Raw genomic sequence first — 19,814 nt, forward strand, 5'->3', positions numbered from 1 at the left:
CACAGGTGAATTAAATAATAAAATATATAAAATTCGTGTTTTCGTGATCATAGCTAAAAAATGTAATTATAAGTATTGAATGCTTCTTTTTGTAACTTTATAGGGTTGTAAAAGCGTTGACCGTGCGTACATTTTTAGAATGAAGCGCTTCCGCGCTTCATACAAAATGTACTTCGGTCAACGCTTTTACACCCCAATAAATTTACAAAAAGAAGCATTCAATTCTTAAATGATTAACGGGTCTAAAAGTGTCTACTGTTTCAAGATTATTGCGATAGATAAGGCTCAGGTTGTTTTTAGTGTCACTTATGTATTTGGAATCGAAAACCCTCCAGGAGAACCCGAGTCCGACGGTTTTAGGTGGGGTTCATGGTGTTCACGATTTATTTTTCAATGTCATTATTTTGTTGTCTTTCTTCGACAATGTTTTTTTAAGTTCAAGGGCATCTTCCTAATTTTTTTTGATAATTTCATAGTTTTTCAATAGTCGCATTTCGATTTAAGACATATTCAATTACTCCAGCTTTTCTCTTACTATCAATACAAAAAAAAAACATTTCTAGATATTCAGTTCAATTTCAACCATCCTAAAATAAACCCTTTGAATATTACATCGGTAAAACGAAAGCTTAATTAAAAATAACAGTTAATATGTCACTAAAGGACAATTATTATCAATACCGCTTAGACCCTGAATAAAAAATCATTTTCAATCCAGTTGACAAGATCAAATGAATTATGAATTTTGCAATTTGAGCAAAATACAGTTGAAGTGGTTAATTGAAACGTCAGAGAAAAGAGAACCGATATATTCAATATCCGAGGTACTTCTACGTGCAGGTGTTTAATGCGGTCCGCCCTCTCGGGTGCATTATATCACAGATATCAGCCCTGTATTGATTTTGACCTTATTTTTCATAATTTTTTTTACATTGAGTTTTTTTCGGTGGCAGGAGATCAAAGCCCGATAGAATTATATTGTAAGGCTCAATTTGTCAACTTCAATAGCTCAAAACTGTAGGCAGGCTATACCTTTAATTTTTACCACCACGCCTCGTTTTAAAATAGGTATACATTTATGATTTAAGAAAAGTAATTATTGAGTTTGAAGTATTCCATATGATCTTTACAAAATTTTCTTGTACGTGAACACAAATAATAATTGTAAAACGATGTTCTCCATTGAAGTAAACGGCGGCTCGTATTGAATAGAAAAACGAGAAACCCGAGAAAAAAAACTTAAATCCTTTTTATTCACAACTGTCTATTTAAATATAATATAAATTTTCTATACAATAAGTCATACTATTAAGAGAATTGTTCAAATAAAATCGTGAACATAGTGTAAATACATGTATACAATCTGGAGTGAAGATCGTCAAAAGCCATCTTTATTAGGCTGTACAAGTCACCAGGGAAAACACTGTTTATTCTCAAAGTACCAATTTGTTTTCAATGCTTGGTCTAAAAAACTTATTTCTTATTATGGACAAGTATGGTTTAGTCTTAAAACTCTTGGTTGTCGTTATAGACAAGTGCTGATTGGTCTATGACTGTTTAGTTCTGGCGTCGTAGTGATGCTTGGTCTTAAAACCTTGTTTGTTCATATATGGACAAGAGCCGATTGGTGTAAAAATCTGTATTTAAACATCATGATTATGGACAAGTGCTGCTATGTCTAAACATTTAGTTTGTTATGACGTCGGATGTTTGGTCTAAATACCTAATATGTAATAAAGAACCAGTGCTGGTTGGTCAAAAAACCCAATTTACCACTATAGACACGCTCTGAATGTTCAAGGTCTAAAACATTAGGAAAACGTCGCATATAAGGCAGCAGTCCTTTTGCGGCATTAACTGTTTTTCAGGGGTATCATTTGCGCCAAATTCTGTTTTCCAAATGTATCATTTGCGCCAAGTTACCTGTATACACACATATATCATAAATATTAATGATTAATATTTATTCGCATTTTTGTCTTAAAATGTATCATATGTTCGGAGATATTTCCCCATGAAGATGACCATCTGGAGAGAAATGACTTGAAATGCATAAGTCCATGTACAGAGAGAGAGGAGAAAACTTATTGCTTTGCTGAATATTTATTGCAAGATATACCAAAAGAGAAGAAAAAAGAAGTTTTTGCTGATTATATTTTAGTCTCATATGTTGATGACACAGTGCATTGTTCCCGCCATCCGTGTGGGCTGAAACTCTATCTACTGCAAGACGTACCAGTGATGGAGCAGTAGCATTCCACGGGAATTATTATGAACTGGTGTGTGCATTTCATCCTTCAATGTTTGTCTTATTGGACTATAAAGTGAAGTTACAAGCTACTACATACATTGAATTGGGAAATGCCAATGCAACAGCAGTAAGAAGAAAGTATGTTTCAGAAAAGAAGTAAACTGCCGGTTCCAAGTCCGAATAAAGGAATAGGGAAGTCATTTTTCTTCTAATTGACGCAATCGTATGTTTTATTTTTGGCGCAAATGATACCGTGTAATTTTAAAAAAGGTGGCGCAAACGTTGCATTGGAGAAAAAAGTTGTGGCGCAAAAGGACGCATTTTCGGCGCAAACGGATCTCTCCCGCATAGGCATGGAAAACAAACCACTTTTATTACACGGTTCTTACAAAAGTCCAGTTAACCAGACTAATACAAAGACATACAGAACAGAGGACAATTATATCATTTGATATTATAATAGGAAGATGTATACTTCATTATTTGAATAAAAAAAAAATCTGTTTAGTCCTTTATGACAATTATTCTATTTAAAACCGATTGTGTTGTTACTGAGATGTACATTTTGCTATATAAATCTACATCATTTGAACTTTGGTTGATACTTGTCTAATTGGCAATCATACCATGGGTTGAAGTCATAAAACTTTGCTCAGTGTTCGGAGCACAAAAATCATGCTCGAAACATGAAATCAAGCATTTTGATTGGTTGATTCTCGAGTCTGAGTACAAAAATCGTGCTCGAAAGTTTTATGACCGCAAGCCCTGATCTCCTTTTTTATATAGATTTCGAAAATAAGAGGCAAATGCATATCAATAGTCTAAATCAAGATTAGACAATCTGGACCTAATTTTGCCACATGGTCCTAAAGCAACTTTTTTGTTATATTGGACAAATTTACTGTTACAACACAACGTCCATGATTTTGCATGGCACGTGTCACGAATTTATATCATAATTGTTTTCCTAAAGCTCGTAGTATTTCATCAGAAAACAAACATAAAAATTATTCCTCGATCTGTAATGCATATTGCAGTGCTTATCGGACAGTTTTCACATATTTACATTGGGGATTTTTATAATGCAGACACCATATTAATCAAATGGCTGAAATGGTTTTATATAGAACAGAATGGCCGGCGGAGGATAAAAACTCTTGTAGATATTTATATTTTAATAAAATCCTGATTAATTCCAATAATGAGACAATAACGCTTTGGCTTTAATTTCTGTTTTGGTTGGCGTTTAATCTGCAGAAATATTTAAATTTAATTAAACAGTTTAGTTGAGCATCAATCACACTGTTAACAACACCAGATAATGAGATCTAAAGAATTCTCGTCGCCGCCATAAAGGAATAGAGATACTCCTCAGCAAGATTTATTCGTGTTGACAAACTTTCCACAAACCATTTCGTCATGCAAAGGAAAAACTCCACACCGTCGCAGATTGTTTATTATTCGTTTATTTCAGCAATAAAGCAATTAAAGCTGTCAACAAGATTAAAGCCAACCGAAGGCGCAATCTTCAAATATCATATTTGTTTGATACAAAAAGAACTTGGAAATCTACCCTTAAGTATCTTCCCTCGTTAACAATTTGTCAAATTTTAAGTAAATATATACAAAAATATACATCAATATTTTTTTTATAATTCTAACACATATTTTTAACTACTTATACACTCAAGTGTGTTGTGCATTATTATAATATGACTGACGGATATGAATGAAATTGTAGTTACTTGTTTCGTATCATGTTATTTAATGTAATTTTTAATATGTACACAAAATTAAATATTATTTTCCTTTTTCTTATTGACCTATTCAAGCAAATAGAATTGAGTGTATTTGAACTGAGTTAGGAAAAAATTGATATGCAAATGTTTATTTCATGTCGACTTGAAGAACGCTTACGGGATGTAGAACATGTTTTTTTTCTCTGTATAATGACGAATATTTACATAGTCTTCTCATTACATGACAAGTCTGGTAACTTTAATTGTGAGAGTATATCGACTTGATGTAGAATGTGTTTACCGTTCTTTTCTGCTCCACTTGTAAGCAAACATGGCGGACAAAAGGACCGCACATGAAAAGGTATTACATTGTCAACATCAGGATTGTTTATTGTCGTAATAGTCAACAATATTAAATAACTTGAAATTGGAGTGAATTTCAATGCCAATATTTATTTCACAATACAAAATATATACAAGAAGACAAGATAAAATTGAATCGAGAAAGATATCATAATGAGAATAAAACCCGCTTTATTAGGCCATGTTACTTTGGTTTTGATCTCTATATGTTGTACTCCTGATTGCAAGGACATTTGAACGGAATGAACAAATGTTGTGTTTTTTTTTTGTGGATTGGAAAATACTATAAAGCACTTTTTGTTTCAAATTTTTTTCATGAAATTTTGCCTCTTAAAAGTCAAATTATGTTCTGTCTATATAAAATTACCACAGAAAATTGGAGGGAAAAACACACTATTCAATTTAGGGAGCTGAATGTCTTTCCCTTTACTGATCACTTTTGTAACTGTAACTTATAATATAACGGGATATGTGATTGAGGTATAAAGTCACTTATAAGATCATGTTTTATGAAATGATATTCAATAAAAACTTAATAAAACTCGCCCATTTTTCCCTCCGATTAATTTAACAAGAGTTTTCGTCTATTTCACAGCGAGAACAAGCCGCTATACGTCCACAAGATGGTAGTGTTTTCACTTGGTGCGCTGAGGCGCACAGATTTGATTTCATGCTAAATAAAGCAATCATTTCTGCTCAATTTAATCTTAATCCTATTTAGAGTGTTGTAACAATGAAGGAGTGATTTAATTTGAACGTTATTTTAGCATGTTCTTTCCTGATTATTTAATGATTTCTGACCAGAAAACAAAATACGGCAATAATTAGAGAACTGATGGCTCTTGTTTTACAACGTTAAATGAAAACTTAAGTTCAACAACCCATCTGTTAAAACGGAAAAAAGGGAATATTAAATCGAAACCATTCTTTCATTGAGAATTTGCGTTTTAAAATAGGTTTTAAATCTGCCAAAAGATGGAGTGGTTTACACGCTGCACCTGAACGTGTCTGACCCGAGAAGAGAAAGCGAGCAACTGTCGACAGACCATGATGAATATCCTTACAATAGATGTCTTAAGAAGTGTTATAAATGTGATCCATGCTAATGAAAAAACCTGCTTGAATTATAAAGATGTTTTAACGAACGCGGCACTTCAAATCACCAGCTTGAGCGGTACGGTCAGACTAACCGTGAGAAATTACTAGTTTATCCCCAAATTGAAAGCTTAAGATTTCTTTACATTGCTAATTCATTACGAAAGAGGAATGCTCATTTGCTGTGAAGAGGAAATTATACTTCAAGTCTCTATTTTAATGATTTATTTTGAAAAAAAAGATACAAGCAAAAACTATCACGAGAAGAAAACCAGGAAAGCTTACCAAATTGGTGCCATGTAAAACATCAGATTAGTACCATCTTGCCTCTTGACCATAAGAATTTATGGTACAAAAATGTGAAATTAAGAACGTTTCATTCACTACTTTCCACGATAACTCATTGGGCCAAAAACAAAATTCTTGTATCGTGTCCAAATATTCAAACCGCCAACATTTGCCGTTTATGCTGATGCGGCTAACAGCAGATCAAATGTTTCACATTCTCAGAATGATAATATGGTTGTTCTTAAGTCAAATATATCATTCTGGATACATTTTTATATAGTCAATGTAGGCAGTTTGCGCACACTTTAAACTGGTTTACCCCAACTACGTTGTACAAATTTAGGCTTTCTGGATCAGTATTGTTCGTTCTAATTTGTCTGTATGAAAATAAGAAGATGTTGTATATTTGCCACTGCACTATTTGTTAATATGTTTTTTTTCGCAGATTTTTGTTTTAAAAAGTATAGTAAGTTTTGTCAGTTTAAATATTCAATTATGTGTTTGTAATTTCTGTTATTCTTTATATGCATTATATCCATTGAATTTAAGCTATGACAGCATTGAGTTGTATTGTTGTCAGGAAGCTGATGTGTCTTCCGCAGCTTGTTTTTGGAATTTTATGCTTTGCTACGTTGTTTTTTTTTTTAGATAACTGGTTCATCTGTTCATAAAAAAATGATCGTGTATATGTTCACTCTCCAGACTTCATGTGACTTACACCTATGCTTTTTTTAATCATATACCCCCGCTTAAAAAAAGTGGGGATATACTGTTTGACCTCAGTCTATCCGTCAGTCCGTCTGTTGGACCGTCCGTCCGTCCCATGAATATTTTCTTCGCATCTTTCTCAGCAACTGCATTACAAGGATTTCTGAAATTTGGTTTCATGCATGGTTAATATAAGTCAGCTATACCGTGTGAAGCGTATTTAGATTCATCACTCAACAACTTTCTGTTTACCGAACACTTGTTCATTTTACACATGATAGCCCAAATTGAAAATTTCGTCACATTTTTCTCAGGAATTACAATACAAGGATTTCTGAAATTTGGTTTCAGGGTTTTTCTGAAATTTGGTTTCAGGGTTTATATATAAGTCAGTTGTGCCGTGTGATTAGTTTTCAGATTCATCACTTAACAACTTCCTGTTTACTGAAACATGTTGGCGGGGTATCATCAGTGAGCAGTAGCTCGCAGTTTCACTTGTTAATTTTAAAAAGACTTTTATCTGTTTTTTTGCATGGACGTATTTACTTGTACATTCTTTCAGAATATACATGCAATAAACAATATGAATGTATATAATATATATAATATATAATATAATAATGTACTTACAAAAAGTTCTCAGATACTTATGATGAAAGAAGAAAACCTTTAATACAAGAAAGATGGACAATAGCAGTGCCAATGAAAAGAAAAACAAAAACAGTGCAAACAGAACACACACAAAAAATAGTGCAAACAAAACAAAAAACAGTACAAACAAAACACAAAAAAAAACATGCAATGCAAGCAGAACACACAAAAAAATAAGTGAGACGAACTGTATCATCAGCATTATGTAGTAAGTGCTTCGGTACTGCCGTGATATTTATAAATAACCTTTTTGAAATAGTCTGTTTAAGAAAATGAAATAATTAAGAAACTAAGGTTCCATATCCATCTGGTAAAGTTGACCTAAAATGAATTTGGGTAGTATTTTTAGCTTCCTTAGAGGTCTGCACAAGTTTCGGTACTTATAAATCCTTGGCTTTCGTTCTTTGTTTTGCTTTAAGCGTTTCAATATAGGTTGAAGATAAAAAGTGCTTCGGACGGATAGCACTTATAAAATGTTATTTTGAATTCTTTAACCTCTCTCTAATCAATAATCGTCAGTAACTTCATGTACGCTTGAAGAGTAAGCTATCTTGTTCAACTTGTGGTACCCTTAGTGTTGCTAATTTCGATGTAAAAATTCGTTGGTGACGCCGTACTAAAAAAGGGTAGTAGTAAAGTAGCTGCTGTGTATTGGTGCATGTTTTTTGGCCCATGTTAAGTTATGGTCTTCTTTTTAAAAAAATGGGTGCTTGATTAAGTCCATAACCAGAAACAATTGATTTGATATATATATATATACATGCATAATTTTTTCGTTATGGGACCAATAAATCATGTTTTAATCCAATTTTTACATATATACATTTTTAATATCTTTAGCATGGCGCTTATTGTAAGAGATGCATGGCATTTTGTTAAATTCTTTCTGTTTTTCGCGTTCAACTGTTATTCATCATTTATCAAGGTTTTTTTTAGATATAAATTGTACAATATGATCTAATGTTTGTCGGACAAGGGTATATAGTTACACTTTCATTTTTTAATTTGTGTATGTCATTTATAACAAATCAATATTAAATATCTTTATTGTCATTTAAACACGTTGAATGTTCGAAACAGATTATTTATTCAACAAAAAACAAACATGAATTATTGTATAAATACATAGAAATGAAGAGAAAAAAAAACAATCGCAAATTCAGCTGTTTCTGTCCCCATGCAGTTCTAATTGGAGCCGATTAATTTCACGTGATTTTTTAATTAAATTTAATATATTTTGCAACAGAAATATGCAATACATTTATCAAATGCATATATGGTTAAAACGTTTAGGTGCCTGCAGAAAAGTACAATAACAAAATGATAATATATATCTTAGGTGCTTGTTAATTGAAATTTTGAAAAGATTTCCTGTTTTGAAAATAAAATATAAAATGGAAAGGCTACGCGGAAGGGATTTGTCCACACTTAGCACGTGTCAGCTTGCGATCAAGATGTCAAAATTCGTCAATGGTGCTCTAAAACTTCTCCAATTTTATTTTTTATATATAATCCGTTACTTCATACCACCTAAGATAAACTTTGAGACCCTAAGGTATTAAATGTGTCAGTACCTATAATATTTTAACACGGTATAAATGGACGAGTAAAGTGGCTTGTAATAGCCCCATTGTTCCCTTTATTGGGTACACACGGTACAGTTAAGCTGACACTGTAACCTCAAATTGATTTTATTGTTTAATATTTTAGACATTTCTATAACTAAATCAGTGAGGATGTTTACATTGACAGTCAGCATATAGTTGTTTATTTTGTTCTCTTTCTGTCTTTTGTTGTGATCAATTAAGTTTAAACAAGCATAATGTTTAAGTATTAAACTATAATAACAATAACTGCTCCCTGGTTAGGCCTGAATCGTGGCTTTGCTCGTTTCTGGAGATGCAACATATGAAAAGAACAATGAAATATAAACATAAACAAACCATATGAAATACACTGCAAACATTCGAACGCAGTAACTAATCATATGAAATACACAGCAAACATTCGAACGCAGACGATGTTGAAATAGTGGGAGCAATGTAAATAAGAATGTTCGAAATCTGATTTTTTACAACTCTTCACTGTTTAGTATTTGAACAAGTTCAATTTTATTTATTCGGATTACGGAAAGAGACTTGATAACACATATAATTTCTTCAATTTTGTAGCTTAAGAATATCATAATCATTATCATCAATTTTGATTCATTAATTAATAAATAAATATTTATTTTTATTTATTTATTAATTTATCTATTTTTATTTATTTATTTATTTATTTATTTATTTATTTATTTATTTATTTATTTATTTATTTTTATTTTATTTTATTTTATTTTTTTTTTATTTTAATTTTTATTTATAACTCTTTTTTGATATTAAGATCAGATATAACTTCCTAATTTTCCTTTTTGCATTGATGTTAATGATGATGGTAATGCAAAAAACAAAACAAAGGGGCGCCCACATTCGTGCAAAATTAGCATAATATTTTATTTTCCAAGACATTGTTTGCTTAATCAAATCATATACTCAATAACTGTCGAAATGTGATTTAAGAACATCATAATCCATTGCAATATGTTGAGTGAATGTTTATGAATTACTAAAATTAAACTTAACAACCATTAAATTCTAAGTAACAGATGTCGTATCTCGCTCTAATCTCTTAAGAAGGTTTTTATCTTTTAATTATTGTTTATCATTTTATAACACATATTGAGATTTTTATTAAATTTTATCTTGTTGAAATCTACTGGTCAATATCTATAGTGATATTGGCAGAATTTTATACTCTTGCATGGTCATAAATATGAAAATATTGAATAATTCTGTGGGGTAATTTAATGTCTCGATCATTTAGTGAAACTACAGAAAGAATATAAGAATGTGTTTTTATAATATATCTCATATTTGGGTATTTTGAACTGCTAAAGACTCTTGTTCTCTATCCTTTTTGATGCCTTTTCTCTCTCGCATTGATAACAGATGGTTTTTTTTTGTTGTTGCATTTTATCGCTTTCGTTTTCTTTCTTTTTAAAAAGAAACTTGACAAAACAAATTAAGACTGACACTCGTTTGCATGTTATAATTCCTTGTACAATTTATTTTAACATACATTTTTATTTCAGTTGTATATTTCAATAAAATCGTGTTACAACACTTAGCCGTTATTGTTACTTTCTTCCGTTTTAACAGAAAATGTAACAGTTTCGCAAGTAAAGTGAAGTGTTGACACTTTGTCCTTGGTGTTAAATCAAGCCCAAAGCTTCATAACGGTTTCCTATCTATAATGTTTTAACAGACTTCTAAAAAAATAAATGCATGCAATAAAGTTCAATCCATGTTAGGCAATCTAAATTGTTTGACAATAAAACTTGTTTTTCGACACAAACTGAAAAAGCATGTCCTTCATAACCTATCCTTTAAAATGTTCTATGGACTTCTATTGCTCAATCCCAGGTGCTTATGTTTTGTAATTTCACCTAAATTTGTTGCCAAGGATACGTCTTAATTTTAAAAAGGAATGGAAAATAACAAGAATTGTAGAAACGAAGGAATACCTGAAAGTTTTGGGCATTGTTATTAGTCCTTGGCCAGGTGTGCTTTGCTATTGTTATATCTGGGTGGTATTTGGACACATCAATTTGTATGCCATAATCACATGACGTGATGTAAAATGTCATTCATACTCCACCAACAAACATACGTATCGGAGACTTTTTTTTATAATGTTAACGTGATTGACAAGAATCCCATTAGCAACTTGAATGTACAAAAATTCGAACAAAATACTATTCTGTCTTCATAAGTCTTGGGTAAACAGTAAATTAGATTTTTCTATCTCAAAACTAAGTGTCTGAGGATAGGGGGATAGTGTCTGACACCAGCATAGAAGGATGATCTAAGACTATGTAAACAGTTGATGACATCGGACTTGTGGCTGAGGTTCAAATTAACAATTTTATTTATAAATAATGAATATGGGACTAATTTGTTTCTTTTTAGTTTAGTTATGGCACGTGAACTTTAAAATCTCTTTACTGGAGAGCTGTGGACCGGGCTTTGGAACCAATTCTATATGCGTGCCATCATATGCTGACGGATGGCATAGTTGCTTTGTATAAACCAATAAGATTTTCCTGTGTTAGATTGTATATATTTTTTGTATTTTGTTTCAGCTAAAGAGATTTACGTCTACTACAGTTGAACGTTTTGGGAGGGAAATTCTTTATCACATAAATCTTCTATAGCTGAAACTGTTTGAAAATTGGGGGGGGGGGAATATGTGCTAATATGTATGTTGGAGCTAACCCTTTTATATCTACGAGTAAAACAACACAAACAAACAAGCTGTCAACAAATCTCTCTTTTTACTTTTTGTTTACTCAGGGTTTCGAATATTAGGTATACAAACAAGATGGCCTCAGAAAACTGTTTTCCTGTATGTTTACCAAGTTTGAATGACTGTTTACCTTACTGTTTGACTATGATTATAGTGGTGTTAATAACTTTCTCTCTTTCTTTCTTTCTTTCTCTCTCTTTGACTTTCTCTTTTCTATCTCCCATAGATGTTCGATGCATGTTTTTTCAAGAGAAGTTGATTTTTATTTGTTTGCCTACGAAACCTTTTCAAACTAAATTAATGATTGGGACCAATAAAAAACATATAACAGGAACTCATATTCTGAAATTTATTCATTTCAGTGAATCTTCATTGACGTGTAAAAATCACATCGTCCTACAATCAGATTACCTGTACATCAGGGACCGCAGGTAAACGGCGTGATTTTTCATTATCGTCTGCTCGATGGCATACGTTTCATTTGTTCCATCCCAAGGGTTTATCGGCACTTGTAGAAATATGCTTCATGACAATTTTATATTAAGTAAATTTCATTTATTAAAACTCTCTAGAGAGGTACCGAGAAGAAGTTGCAATAATCTACCTGTCTATATTCCTCCTATTTCGGCATCTCTCTTTGAAGTTCTTAATTGCATTTGTCACAATCATCAGATCGTACTTTTGTTGATTAAAAGTTATAATAAAAGTGATGCGAAAGCAATAATGCATAATAATTGTTAAAAAAGCACGTTATATTATCAGGATAAATAAATACTGCTTTGCACTAATTGCCCAAATGCTGTCTGCTTTTGTTTATTTTTACGGTGTTTGGACATCGTTTAGAACATTGCATTGTGTGTTAATTTCTGCTGTAAAATAAAGAAAATTTACCACATAAGTGGTGATTAATAAAGATAAAAGAAGGGGGATTTATAACAACCCTCATAAAGAAATTGACTAGTTTATAGATGCCGACTAATTAACACTGTGAAGATAAGTAGGACTGGTATGTGTATATCTGTAACACAGGTGTGTGTTTATATTTGGCACCTTTACTGGTTCTGGGAACTTTGTTGTGCCCCTTTGTTTCAAGTTCTTATTTATTGTTTGTTTAAAGTTATAGAATTTATTTAAAGGAATGCAATTCTTATGCAAAGAAATCAAGAAAATGAATTCAAAGCAACTTTAATAATTAAAATGACTGTGTCTAGTGTGCAGATATGTCTTGGTGACTTCATATAGTTTCCCCAAACCATTGAAGTACTAGTACTATTTTCAATATAATACTTCTTCGGTCAAAAATGACGGTTATTTTTGAATTTCTGTTAAAAAAAAAGAAAAAAGAAAAAAAGGATACGTATTTAAAAAAAAAAAGAATAGAAAAATTTACAAATATATTAGAAAAAATAACTTCTTTTTAATTCTTAAATAATCTTTAAGGAGATTGGAATATTAGATATATGCTGATTAATATATTGCCCCCCCCCCCTTTTTTTAAACTACCCGGTGTATTTTTGATTATATCATTCTTTGGCAATTTACATATTTATTCGTTCTGAAAATCTCAGCAATGAAATCCTCTAAACAAAATCAGTTTAGTTCCAGGACAATTTACCAATATTTCTGGGAAAACTGTGACAATCAAAAATGATGGAAGACCTATAATTTTTGCTTTATTTGGAATGTAAATGAATTTAACTGACAAGATAAGAGCGTAGCACCTGGACAATCTACAAGGCTACCTAGAAACCGTTTCATCAAGTTCTAATTGATTACAATATTTCATAAATGATCAGATTAGAATAAAAGCCTTTTCCGTACCATAATGCTCTCGGCCTTCATTTATATTTTTAATCGGAAATCGTTTGCATTGAGTAAAAAAGTGTATTAAATTACTCTTTTACACTGTATTAAAATCCTAGAGATGAAATTTTACATGTTAATTGACTAATGAATTAATTAAATCATTAACTAGCTCCCGTGCGGTAACTTATATTTTTTCGTAAATTGCCCTAAAGAAACCTACCTGTGCTTATCATATTTTTATCATTGTTTTATTGAAAACGTCAGGGAAATTTCACTTTTTATATTTTTCTTATCGTTAAATTATTTACTGATGATCAAATTTTATTTTTTTATTGATGAATACAATATTTTATCAAGGTGTTAAAGTTGTAAAACCCTTGTGTCCGAACCATAAAAGGTAAATTCTGCATAATCCCAGGTGCAGCACTTGAAATGTTTAACAATCACATTCAATTTATTGATAAGCGATGAGTAAACTGATAGATTAACATGATATTAAAAAAAACTATTTACAACAATTAAAATAAACTTTGTAACAATTAAAATCTATAATTCTACTTATAAAAATAATTCATTAAAGAATAAGTAAATTCACCTTACTCAAACCAAATATTTAATTAAAATTTTTTGTCTATAGAAAATATACAATTCAAAAAATTTGAAGCGATTTTAGTACTTTTTGAATTTTATTTTTTAGCATCGGTTAAACAAAAATATACTTTACCTGAACAAAGATTGGTCGCGAGACATTGTTAATATTTTTCCACTAAAATAGATGATGGACATTTTCGAGTGATAAGAACCAATATAGAGTTCAATAAGTGGGCGGGGCTTATAACGTTCCTCTATAACAGTTGACACTTATCAACTAATTTGCATAAGTGGGCGTTGTGGAAATTTGACTAGAACCAGGTATATTTACCCAGGGTCAATTCAGTTTACAGATATAACCAAGAGTGTTTTACAACTATTTGTTGGTAATTATGTACGAGAAACAAAGTTTGGATTGCCCGCAGTCGGGAGACTATTTGACAATGTTGTCAACTAAGTCTCCATACGACCCCAGTTGCAGCAGTGGATATACTATGACATCTATGCCGAATATGAACAGTTATGGGACAATGGGATCTATGGCTATGAGCAATATGAACTATTCTCCTCCGAACATGGGAGGTATGCCGCCACAAGCAATGTCCAGCATGGGTATGGGTATGCATGCAGCATCCATGCCACCCGGTATGAATTCTATGAATTCAATTGCTTCAGTGAATGGAATGGGAAGTCTACCACCAATGAATGGCATGTCGAGCCCTATGAGAATGGAATCGTTTAACAGGGCCCAGGCTATTAACAGGGCACGGGACAAAACGTATCGCAGAAGTTATACACATGCAAAGCCGCCATATTCTTACATATCACTTATCACTATGGCTATTCAACAGTCACCGAACAAAATGTGTACGCTTAGTGAAATATACCAGTTTATTATGGACTTATTTCCGTTTTACCGTCAGAATCAACAAAGATGGCAGAATTCTATCAGACATAGTTTATCTTTTAATGACTGTTTTGTTAAAGTTCCGAGAACACCCGACCGTCCTGGAAAAGGCAGCTACTGGGCTCTTCATCCCGACTCCGGTAATATGTTCGAAAATGGATGTTACCTACGACGACAGAAACGCTTCAAATGTGTAAAGAAAGAAATGATGAGGCAGTCATGTTCCGGAGATGACGATGATAGTTGTAAGTCACCCGACAGTAGAGATGGATGTTCCCCATCACCGCCACCACCACCACCACAAAATCACGTGCCGTCAGGACATGAGATTCCGGAAACTAAATCGGAACCATTAAGTAATGAACACAGTGCGCCAACACCCGTCCAGCAACATGAACGCCACGATATGACCCCGAACATTCGACATATGCAGCATGATATAGTTTCGCAGGGTTACAATCACCCCGCTGGTCATCCCGCCGGACACTTAAATCATCCTCACTCATTTAATCATCCGTTCTCTATAAATAGTTTAATCACAGACAGTGCCAAAATGGACATGAAAATGTACGAAATGCAGGGATACGGAGGTTACAATCCCCATGCTATGGCGCTACCGCCAATGTCTAAAGACTTATCACATATGCCAGTACCGGACAATAATGGCTATTACAAAACATATGCACCTCATAGTGTTGGTAGTTTATAGAGAAAAACATTCAATTTTATAGCTGTAAACCAAAGATTTATCAATAATTTGTGTTCTGCGTTAGCGATGTGTGCTTCGTGTTTTTTCTTGAACATAGCGAGCCGCCGGTGAACAAAAGTTTGTATATTTTTGCTTTTTGTCCTTTAAGAAGTAGAGGAACTATTCAGAGACAAAAGAGATAGAGTGCTTTTTCTCTTAACTATAAATAACTATTTGATGGAAAAGTGATATTTTTATTAATGTAGAAAATGATATTATTTATTGAACAGTACACAGAATATCGTTTCGTAAGTTATTTTGTAAAATTATTAAATGTAGAAAAAGATATTTTCATGTAGATGTTGAAATATATTATTGAAACTTGATTGCTATTTATTTATTTGAAACAAACTCATATATATATCAAGTTGGGAAGATATGGAAATATTTCTTGAAGACTACAGAGAAATTAAAACGTTTTGATAAAGAAAATAAATAATAACTTTATTCGAAATTATATTTCGTAGGTTATTGATAAAAAGATTGAATAGAAAGGAAATTATCATTGGGAATTTATCTGTTAACTTCCTGTTTACAAATTATTTCAAATTTTACAACTTTAGAAATATTTCAATTTCTTTCCACCGAAAAACTTCACAGAATGGCGCCACTTTGTGTGAATCCAAGCTATGTCCAAGGCCTATCTATCCACGCTACGATTTGTCATGTACCCGTCCGTAATATCAGTTACTGGCGACTAGCGGGATATCGTTGCTACGCACACTAAGACGTTTGATATTTTATCTCCGTTAGAAGGAGATAGGAGTTTCGTCATTAATTCACGTACCTGCCACAAGTTTTAAATTTAATCATTTTGTTGTTAAAAAACGGGAAAATATTTTCGTCTTATTCAACATCTCCCACTTAAGAGAAAGCAAACTCTGTCATACTTCTATTTCCATTCGGAAAAAGGTATTTGATATGTTTTGAATTTTCGACAATACAAGAAATTTCTTTCCAATTAGATAAGTATTTTCTCACATCTGCATCGGAACATAGGGCCTTTACCATTAGTTTTAAGCTGTTTTAATGTACTGTTTACTTTAAAATTACTTAAGTTGCCGTACACCTGGTCAAACTGTAGAAGTATACATAGAAAAAACTAACTTCAGGGTACTATGGGCGGATTTTCGGTCTTTACTTAGATTTTACAGGTGTTGAATGTATAAAATGAGGTGTGATTAGGTGAAAGTTTTTGTATGTGTTATACTTTAATGTTGTCAAAACTATCATTCTTCTTTTAAATGACATTGGAAATTTAATCATTTATTTGACAATAAAATAATTCTCTAATTTCACGATGTTTATATTAAAATTTAAACTTTAACCACGATGAGAAACCGATTTTTTCTGTGACTTAAAATTTCTTAAAGAAATATTTATAAAAATCTAAACATGTTTTATTTTGATATAATGTTACAGGAAATTGTAGCTCCAATCCTGATTAAGTGAAAAGCAACTTTTTATTTTTATAGAAACAAAATTCTTGTTTTGATTCTATTTTATTCAGAAGTTCGATTATTAATTCAAATATGGACAGTGTTAAAATACAATTTTGTATAAACTAAATTTTGAAGATATTCAATTTTTTTTTACTGAATATTGCATATATAATAATTTAATTTCAAACTAGATCTACCAGTAAGAAAATGAAACAGCAAATAAAAACAAAAATCTCGAAGCGGTTACATAAATGAATATATTTTCAGTTTCATGCACTTTTAAAAAATTAAGATATTATTTAAACTGAAAATTGATTCTCTCAAATTTCAAAATATGGATTTATAAAGCTTAATTCACAACAGTTTTGCATTTTAAAAATATCAATTTTATAAGCGATTATTTTACCATGTAAATGTAAATTAAAATTTTCTAAGTAATTTGATAGATAGGTTGACATTGATATTTCAATCCTTGTATGCAGTTCACAATGGAAATGTAACTGTATACACTTATACAAATCTCAATATGATTATAAGAAATGCTGCATTGATGACGTAGCAACACAGCTACACAAACAAAAAACCAAGATATATCTATATTTCAACATGCAATCTTCAACAAAAAAACTATTATGATTTCCAGAGACTGGTTTCGAGATGGGTTTTTTTCTCGTTTGTCATTTGGTTTTCTATATTTTGAAGATACGCGTTGTTTGTGTTTCCGTCCTACATTGTAGTTGGAAAAAAATGTTTTTTACTCTAGAGGTGTTTGTTTGTGGCATTGTTGATTTGTTTCCTTTTCATTCGTGTATTCCTCAATATGTCTGAAGATGGAGTGTATTATATTATTTTAAAAGGGAAATGCAAACAGTAAGACGTCGGTGGCTGCTATGTATCGAATGCTGCAATTATAAAAAGAAATTGTCTGAAATTGATAACGTACATACGAAATTCAGACAACTAAGAATAATATTCTAAAACAACACTAATCAGAAAAGGGATATACATGTACAATAACAAAAATGAACTACGAAATGATATATAATTATTAAATACATCATATCCAACTACAAAAATAAGTCAAAGACTTTAGAACACATTCAAGTTTATTCATTTACTATACCTGACGAAAATTCATGTAACAAAGAACAATTAGCAAGACTAAGTCTATAAGAAAAATGTGTAATACAAAATTTGTGTATGTGTCTTATGTTTGTTTTTGTCGTTGGGTTGCTGACTTATTGTCGTATTCTTACATTTTTCAATTCTTGTTTTGATTCTATTTCATCGTGTCTATGTTATTGTCGCGTTTGTAGATACAGCATGTTTACAAGGACCATTCCGGACTCGTACATGTTATAGATAGGGACAAATCTGGACCCAATCCTTTTCACAGATTACCACAATTTCTGTTCTTTATAGTTGTGCCCGTCACTAATAAGATAACGTTAAATTTATTGACATTTTACAACTAATGGTCATTGTATCTGATAAATAAATGCAAGATAATCTCACGGGGTCCAAATCATGACAACGTTCAAAAGGACATAATGCTAGCCAAAAAATAAAAATATAAAATCTTAAATTGAGAATTGAAATGGGGAATATGTCAAAGAGACAACAAACCATCCAAAGAACAGACATCAAGTATGATCAAAATAGTCAGATAACTAAATTGTTGTTTTTATTCATGATGCCTAAGTTTTCAAGTTTCAAGATCTAAATTGTCTCAATATTATAAAATGAAATCAAATTACACTTGCATCTTGCTGTTTTATGGTCATATAAAAAAGTTAGGCTGTATAAAGAAAAACACAAAACAAAATACATTAATCCTTGAATATGACATCACGAGAAGATGACGGAGCACGAACATAAGTTTCAGTGAGAGTTAGAAAATTCTATACTGCATATTATGAAGGAATTGTATATTTAGATATTTAATTCCTTGATATAATATGCAAAATGTCTTTACAAAATTTTCAAAAGTAAAAGAAAAGTAGTACCAATATCGGAATCAACTATCAAAACTTCCGGCCTTCCATTTCTCCATTATATATTAGTTATATAAAGGTATATGGTTAAACACTTTGACAGTTTGGTTGCATCACTCAGTCACGTTTTTGTTGTAGAAATTTTGGTCAGGCGTTCCCTTATATTAAAGTTAAGAAGAAAACAAAGATATACCATGACAACGGCCATTTTTACTTCTCCTGTATTTATATTTTCATACTGAAGTTTTAGCTAGTAATCATCATACAAACTGATTGCGAAATTCATATTAAATGCTGTCGCATTACTTTTAATTTTTGAAGGGTTCAAAATCTGGAACATTGAATTGAAAATCAATTGACGTGTTTCTGAACAGGTTTTATTCCAGGTATAGAACATTCATCAATAATGACATTCTAGAGAATAAAAATTTCATTCAAAAACTTTGTAGTTTAAAAATCGAAAAGGATTTTTTTTAGATCCCAAAATTAAGACATGATAATGATTTAGGTGTTGGTACATATATATTGACGATTTATCCTCTCTTTTTTTTTTTTAAATTGCATGATTAATAACGCTTATGTCCCATATTTTACACTGCGTGGGAACAGCTTCAAAATGATTAATATAAAAAGGCGTGTAATACTTCAAAAATGGCAAAGCTGAAAGGAGTTATAACACGGTTATTTATAAAAAAAAAATGAAAATGGATTCTCGAACATTCTCTGCAATTTGTAACATTCATCAGAGGCAACACACAAGGAATACAAAATCTCCCAATTTCTGTTCTTTTTTTTTCTTCAAAACAATTATTTTGACCTTCAAGTGGTGCCGATAGAATTGACATCAGTTCCGGTTATGTATGTGTTTTTCATATGTAACCGGA

The 19,814-nt window shown here is 31.5% G+C and overlaps 1 protein-coding gene across 1 annotated transcript; it reads left to right on the forward strand.

Moving 5' to 3' along the window:
• The first annotated feature begins 14,182 nt into the window (after positions 1 to 14,182).
• LOC143069412 (silk gland factor 1-like) lies at positions 14,183 to 15,820 on the forward strand. Its single transcript, XM_076244026.1, has one exon. The coding sequence runs from the start codon at positions 14,232 to 14,234 to the stop codon at positions 15,453 to 15,455; it is 1,224 nt and encodes a 407-aa protein (XP_076100141.1). The 5' UTR covers positions 14,183 to 14,231; the 3' UTR covers positions 15,456 to 15,820.
• Positions 15,821 to 19,814: the final 3,994 nt, after the last annotated feature.

This window comes from Mytilus galloprovincialis, chromosome 3 (genome assembly GCF_965363235.1).
Source record: "Mytilus galloprovincialis chromosome 3, xbMytGall1.hap1.1, whole genome shotgun sequence".
Classification (NCBI taxonomy): Eukaryota; Metazoa; Mollusca; class Bivalvia; order Mytilida; family Mytilidae; genus Mytilus; species Mytilus galloprovincialis.

Excerpts from the sequence above, each read along its gene's own strand:
- LOC143069412 (XM_076244026.1), top strand. The coding sequence starts at position 14,232 with ATGTACGAGAAACAAAGTTTGGATTGCCCGCAGTCGGGAGACTATTTG.